Genomic DNA, 7,613 nt, shown 5'->3' on the forward strand with positions numbered 1-7,613 from the left:
GAATCTTTTGAATGCCTTGTGAGTCAAGATGAGACTTGACCAGTGACAAGTATGAATTCACTTGTGTGTGTTCGTGAGCTTCACGAAAAGTACAAAATTGATATGTCCTGTGTATAATGGTGAGCCACTAGGTGATACTGATGCATCATGCCATTTGCTTCCAATTGAGTGAATGAATTTATAATGTTTTAATGGATCCCTTTGCATATCATGATAATAAAGATGGGACATTTGCTTATGATTTTACATGGTTACTTTGTATTGCCTTAAACTCATGTTGTTTGATCGGTGCTAGGATGAGTAGTAAAGTGATCTCCTACCTTAAACCTAAATATTTCATTTATTGAGTTTCGGCTCATCCCTTATTTTTCAAATGTGTAGGATGGTTCCCCGGGCATAGCAATGGAGCAGATGAAATGATATTGGAGATTGTTAGCTCCTGAGATGGATGGTAGTGTGGTCGATGTTTAGACTCGTTTTTTATGTAGTATGGGAGTAGTGGTGCAAGTAAACCCGACCTTCTTCCTAGGAATATTTATTTTGTTGTGATAATAACTACTGGTATTTGTATAAAGTTGAAGATATGCATAGTATGAAACTCATGTGATTTTCTTCAGGGATGTTGTGAAATATTTGTTGTGATTTCGCATGTGTAATTACAAAGATGAGTAATTGGAAAGAATCCATGTTGACGTTATGAGGCGTCAAAATGACGATGGAGGGGACTTAATGATGCCGGAGATCATCATCCCATGAGTTGAACGGTGGTTGAATAATGTACAGGCTTGCTTTTGGTTGGAAAGCATAATGAAATATTCACATAATTTCATACAAGAAATCCAACAAGTTTAATTAATATACACGTACATCTTTATATTAATATTAGTAACTATTGTTTTGATACATATGCCCAAACAAAACACAACACATTACATAAGTCATGAGAAGAAAGTTGGATTAACTAGCGCCATTACATCCATACTAATCCAAAAGCAAGCCTGTAAATTTCAATCACCGTCCAACTCAAGGGCCGATGTCCTCCGACACAACCTACGTTGCTATCACCGATCAGTGCGTCTCTCCAGCTTTTCACCTACTGTAAATAGGTCGGCACATGACGAAAATCTCAACAAAATTCTTTAACTTTTCGTCGTGAAACGTTCTCCAAATTTATACTGGTTACCCAAAAATACTTTCCGTTACAGTTCCGTCCATAAACAGCGGTTTAAAATTCGCCACGTTAGATTTTCAATTGCCATTATAAACTAATGGAGTATACTTTTGGGTCATACCAAGTCCACGGAACATACTTTTGAGTTACTGATACAAGTTTGGTACATCGGTAGGATGAAAAGTAGATTAGATTTATGCAGTGGCATGGAATTTAGGATTTTTGGGGCTAAAACCACCACCACCTTCGAAATTGAGAATTGAAGACAATTTCTAGGGTTTCCTCTCTCCCCAATTCCCATGGCTTCCACCCATCTCGACGAGGTGAGTCGCTTCCGTTCCTGGCGCGGTCCCGTTCCGCCGTGAATGCTTCGTTTCACCGGTTTGCAGCATCCTAATGCTTCGTTTCCCCGCTGTAGGACGACGATTTCGGAGGAGATCTTCCCGGGGCTCACGATGCCAGGCGCTCAGGTTCTTCCACCTCGCATTTTGATTTGATGTATCTTTCTCTGATGTCTCGTGCGGCTTTCGGTGGCGATTTACCTTGGCGGTGCTGCTGGTTCAGGCAGTAAGAGGGGTTTCGGAGACATTGAGGACGATGAAGACGATGTCTTTTTCGGATCCAAGAAGGTACCTGCTGTGTGTTTTTTAGTGTGTCGGGGCGTCGAGCAGGCGTCCCATTTCGTTTCAATTTTGGGCTGGTTGTGGAAATGCGTGCTCGTAAATTCGGGTGGCAGAGAGTGCTGGGCATGAATTGCAGTGTTCTTGGTGGCCCGTGCGTGTCTGCTGGTGGTCATACAGTTTTTCACACTTCAGTTGTTGGCCAGATAAAAGTGCTTTAAGTTTGCTCTGGTCCAATTTGATTCTATCGATACGATGAAAAGCGCGCACGAGCACGAGCACGATCATTCGGTCGTGTGTTGTTTGTCGACCGGTGCTCCTTGCAGAATGTTCGTCTTTGCAGTTTTTTAGCTCTCTGGTTTCTTGGTTCTGTTCTGGGATACAGCGACCATTGAGACTTTTCCCATTGTTCCCTCACTTGAATAGTTAACTTAAAGGCTGTGTTATGGTTTTATTGCGTGTTATGCTTATCATCGAACAGTTGATTCCCAGCATCTTAAGCTATTTGATGTAATTTGTGGAAGTTCACATTTCCCCTGTTTCTTACATACATATATTTTTTGAGTTTCATTTTCACTCAGGCCTTCGATTTTCAAAGTGCCCCCCTCTTTTTAATTATCACTTTTCTGCGTAAAAGTGTAATTTCTTTTTCTTGTTACAGGGTAATACAAAAGCAGAAGAAAATGCTCCTGGTGCGGCTACAGGAATGATCTTGTCACTTCGTGAGAGGTAATTAAGCACTTTTAATTTTTTTTGTTTTGTTTTGTGGTTTGTACTTTTGGCATGCTTCCAACAAGTATCTCAACCTATCCAGCTTGAGAATCTCTTACATTTTATATTTTCTTTTTTCAGTCTTCAGAACTGCAAGGAAACTCTTACGACATGCCAAGTATGTATTCTGCATTAGGTCTTTGTCATCTTATCCGTTGCTGCATCTTTATTCTAACCATCTGCAGGTGTAATTGTTGGTTTAATTGCTTGTGGTACGTTTCTTGGTGCAAGAATCATGTTTATTGTGAAGCTTTAACATTGATGAGGGCCGTGCTAGAGATGCTAAAATAAATTGAGGATTGTTTCTTTACGATTATAGGTTTCAAAATGTTCAAACTTGCTACACATCCATGTGTGACATATTTTTCGCGAATAATCCCCATCATCAAGGCATCATCTTGGTTGATGATAATTTAGATGCTCTCTTTTTCCTGGTTTGACCTCTTTCATAGCTTGAAGGCACGTGTTTGTGTTGTTGTGATGGTATTTTAAAGTAGTTATGGCATTTTCTTTTTCAAATTGAAGTGCACAATTCATTTGGCTGACGGCTGACTTATGCTGCTCTTCTTGTATCATAAGTTCCCATTATGGCTTAATGTTTGATGTCAATAGAGATCTGGTCTTACTTGGCAGAATGCGAATGTTGCATGCGATTCGATCTATGACCTATTTATTTGTTTGTTTGTTCGTATCTGAAACTGTTTGGATTGTTGATACCGTTGGGCTTCCAGACAGAACTTGAAGCTGCAAAATCTGAGGTTGAGAAGTGGCATTCTTCATTCCAAAATGAGTCCTTCATACCCTCTGGGACATCTGCTGGTTAGTTTCGTGTTAATCTGGGTATTAATCTTTGGATTTGGATGTATGACAGGAGCATGAGAGGGTTTGTTCACACTTATTCCTGTATATATTCTGATAGACTGACTTCTTCCTTGCAGATCCCAAGATGATAATCAACTGTCTTCAGACGCTTAGATCTTCAGAAGAGGGATTGAGAGAGCAGGTTGGTTCTCAGTATGTTTCTTTTCCCTTTTTCGATTTTACACTCAAAAGTGGTTTGTTATTTATTGATTCAATTTTCCTTTATTAGCTGGAAAAGGCAAAGAAAAAGGAAGCTGCTTTCATAGTAACCTTTGCAAAACGGGAGCAGGAGATAGCAGAGTTAAAGGTGAATCTTTTATTGTGGATTTGGAGATTGTTAGAATAGTTTGTACGTGTGATACTGTTTTATCCTATATCGCGTTGTTTTACATAAATGTTTATTCTCCTAAACTATATAGGCGTTTTTAGTTAACAAGCAGATGGAAAACAAAATGCATATGATTCTGACTGCATTGATACTCCAGTTACGAAGATTGATTATTTTTATTATCTTTTGCCTCCTTGGTTGTACTGAGTGTGGATTCTGTAGTAAGAATTCTAATCTATCAAAAGATAATTCTTGTAATTTCTGTTAAGGTACTTTGTGGAAAAGCAACAGGTACTAGACTTTTGGCAACAAAAGAAGAGAGTTTTTCCACAAAAGGAATAGGAAGAATAAACAAGAACAATAGCTTTGATAGAAGAGAAATGATAATCACTTCAGGGGTAGTATATAATGGCCACCTTCACAATAGTTATCTGGGATCTTTTGATGTTTGCTTGTCACCTGGTAGCTGTTTAAAATTGCTTCCCATATGTAATATTAATAATGCATTTTGTCCAACTCAAGATTTCCCTTTTATTTCAGTCTGCTGTTCGAGATTTAAAAGCACAACTCAAGCCACCATCTATGCAGGTAAAGCAGGATATATCTTGCTTCTTGAAATATGTTTCTATTGTATGGTAACAACTGAATGCATGTGAAATCTCATTTAACCGTGTATCTTGGCCAGTTAATCCTCTTGCTTTTACACGCCACGGTAGATTACCTAAGTGTGTTTTTCCCTAGGATTTCCTGGGTGATGATGGGGATGAGACCTATATTTTGGTTAAAAAGAATTAGGATTGGCTGGCTGTTGCTATGCAAAAGATTTTCTTATGGCTCGTAGGGAACTTTTGGTAACGTAAGTCTATTTCAGTTGGGTAATTCTTAGGAATGGCCAACTTTTGAGCCACTAATTTGTGTGCAAGTTATCGCTTTGGTGTTGGCATCTTATTTTTGGCTTATTCATATTTGTGTTGTTGACAGACAAGGCGCTTGTTACTAGATCCGGCAATTCATGAAGAGTTCACCCGTCTAAAGGTCCGTTGTTGAACTTTTGAATTGAAATTTGATTGGATATTGGACTTAGGTTTTCATTTTCTTTGCTATATGGACATTGTTTTAGTCAAAGTGTCTTGTTAACAAGTGTCTTGGGGCAAAAGACACTAGTTGAGAAAGTTGGGCGATGTATTTAATTGGAAAAGTACACATCACAAGAAAAATCATATACTCTGCATGGGGGAGTTTACATCTCCATGGCACATTTGCTTGAAGACGCTTCTCATCATTTTTCTTAGTAAAAGAATCCTTTTGTTAGGTGCAATGTCGACTAAAGTTAAGACTTTGTTTAGAAATTTTTTGAAGTCCTTTGACAAGAATTTTTTCAATAATGGGAGATGGGTCCAGCTGTTTTTTATAATGTATATGTGTTTCCTGCTAAAATATTTGCTAAAACTCTTCTGACTCTCCTAAAAATTTTACCTGACATTTGGTTTCCTTGGTTTTAGGATTTCCTCAGAGTAGGATCTACCTTCTCTGTAAAGCCACAAGTAAAATTAATGATTTCATGTGCAAGTTCTTAGTGGCTTCTTGTCTTTTCTTTTTAATATGTCAAAATAACAGAATGTGCATTGCTGTAATCAAAACTCAGTTTTCATGGTCTCGGACTAGCTGATTTCACGACATTAAGGTCTTCTGCTTTTGTAGCCCTACTTTTACTGCATTCCCCCATATGCTATATGAATATCCTTTTTGACCCCACATATGACTTGGATAATTCTGACCTTGGGTGTGGATCTCGGAAAAGAAACCTATTCATTGCTATTGCTTCTTAAATTTGAATGTTTGTTCTATCGCTAGAACTTGGTAGAGGAGAAGGACAAGAAGTTGAAGGAGTTGCAGGATCATATTGCTGCTGTTACTTTCACTCCACAGAGCAAGATGGGTAAGATGCTCATGGCTAAATGCAGGACCCTGCAAGAGGAAAACGAGGAGATTGGGAATCAAGCAGCTGAGGGAAAGGTTCTGTATCTTTATCTTGATATGCTGCAAATTTGAATTACTGAGTAATGTATTTTCTCGCTTGAGTCAAAGTCTATAGTAACGGTTATGGAGAAAACTGAGGCTCAGTGTTTTCAGAAAGCTTGTTTAAGCTCCTATGCATCTTGTCCTGATCTGAATCGCATAATCGAGTCTTGACAAGGTTTGCTTTGTGATATCACATTGTGGAACAACCAAAGCATTTGAGCTTGGATGTGATATAAACCATGTTAAAGATTCACGAGTTGTAACAAACAGAGAGAGGATCCTTGGGCATAGTAATGGCCACGGGCCGGTTTCGGCTCGGAACCGGCCCGGTCAAACCCGGGCCCAGCCTGTTGACCGGGCCCGCGGTTCGGAACCGGAACCGGCCCGTGGCCTACGGGCCCGGTTCCAGCAATTTTGGAGCTGGCCCGGAACCGGTTCCAAAAAAAAAATTAAAAAAAAAAAAAAAAAACCTGCAGCAGGGCCTGCACGTCTGCAGGCCCTGCTGCGGCCCGTTGCCAGGGCAGCCTTTGCAGGCTGCCTTGGCAACGGGCAAAAATAAAAAAATAAAAAAATAAAAAGATAACCGGAACCGGCGGGAACCGGCCGGTTCCGAACCGTGGCCATGACTACTTGGGCACAAGTTTCTTAATTCGTATGCCTTTACAACACCCTTTCCATTACTATCTATAGTCTTATGAATATAGTTGAAAACAGCACTCCTCTGTGAAAAGCTATGCTGGGTCTGGGTTCTGTCTAACTACTTTGAGAATAAGCCTTTACTTGTTTGTCCCCTGTTTCCGGCTTGCAGATACACGAATTATCGATGAAACTGGCTCTACAAAAGTCGCAGAACGCAGAGCTGCGGAGTCAATTCGAAGGTCTGAATATGCATTTTACTCCATACGTGCTCGTCCTTGTCTTCCGAGTTTGTACGGCTCTTTTTGTAGCTATTAGCTCAAGAGAACTTTACGTGTCTAATGTCATGAGCAATTTGTTTGTTACTTTTTAGTCTTGTAACTTTATTTTTCTGTTTTGGATGCTTGGATGCTGAATGATCCGAGAGACTGGTGTTTGCATGAACAATTTCACTTTTTTACTTTGAAGGAAATTAAGGAGTTTGAGGTCAAGCGTGTATATAATAGTATTTAAATATACAATGGTTTCTTTGTTCATGTTCCTGCAAGGCTCTTGTATTTGCCACTAACTTGCAAAGTACGCCGTGGTTGTTGCATGCAGGACTGTATAAACACATGGAAGGGCTCACAAATGACGTTGAGAAGTCGAATGAAATGGTCTCTTTCCCTCTCCCCCTCTCTCTGTGCGTGCATAGTTGTAAGCCAAGGTAGAGAGAGAGATTGACACAGCCTTGCTCTTTCTTCACTGCAGATGCTCATCCTGCAAGAGAAGTTGGAAGAGAAGGACCAGGAGCTGAGAAGATTAAGAAACGAGCAGCAGCAGCAGCAGCAGAGAACTATACCTGATGCCATGAGCGATAGAGTTTCTGCTATTGAGGGGAAACAAGAAGCGATGATGGTAGAGAGTTGATTAAAACATGAATTTTATTTATTGGACCGTCATATTTCTTTGGAGGGTTTATCCTCAAGTCTTGTTTTTTCTTGTACGTTAGATTTATTTTTTATCCTCAAGCCTTTCTTTGCGCTCTAAAAGCAAAAAAAGAAATTGGGAAGTATAATTGGCTGCATGTTCACGTCACTGGGTTGGTAGCATCTGAGAGAGGCCCATGCAAAAAAGCTCAACGTGGAGCGTCTCGACCAAGTCTAGGTGGCACGATCGGCGGATTGCTGAGCGGAAAGTGCAGGCTTGATTTGTCAAAAGTCAA

At 39.9% G+C, this 7,613-nt stretch overlaps 1 protein-coding gene across 1 annotated transcript; it reads left to right on the forward strand.

Annotated features, from left to right (window-relative positions):
* The first annotated feature begins 1,377 nt into the window (after window positions 1-1,377).
* On the forward strand, window positions 1,378-7,486 carry LOC115678925 (FKBP12-interacting protein of 37 kDa-like). The gene is made up of 14 exons (XM_030602436.2): window positions 1,378-1,494; window positions 1,590-1,641; window positions 1,736-1,800; window positions 2,453-2,520; window positions 2,644-2,680; window positions 3,294-3,381; window positions 3,501-3,565; window positions 3,653-3,730; window positions 4,292-4,339; window positions 4,733-4,786; window positions 5,606-5,767; window positions 6,582-6,651; window positions 7,010-7,065; window positions 7,160-7,486. The coding sequence occupies exons 1-14, from the start codon at window positions 1,471-1,473 to the stop codon at window positions 7,316-7,318; spliced, it is 1,026 nt and encodes a 341-aa protein (XP_030458296.2). The 5' UTR covers window positions 1,378-1,470; the 3' UTR covers window positions 7,319-7,486.
* The last annotated feature ends 127 nt before the right edge of the window (window positions 7,487-7,613 follow it).

Source organism: Syzygium oleosum, unplaced genomic scaffold, assembly GCF_021117445.2.
Source record: "Syzygium oleosum isolate NSW1041296 unplaced genomic scaffold, Sole_v2.1 Sole_v2.17, whole genome shotgun sequence".
Classification (NCBI taxonomy): Eukaryota; Viridiplantae; Streptophyta; class Magnoliopsida; order Myrtales; family Myrtaceae; genus Syzygium; species Syzygium oleosum.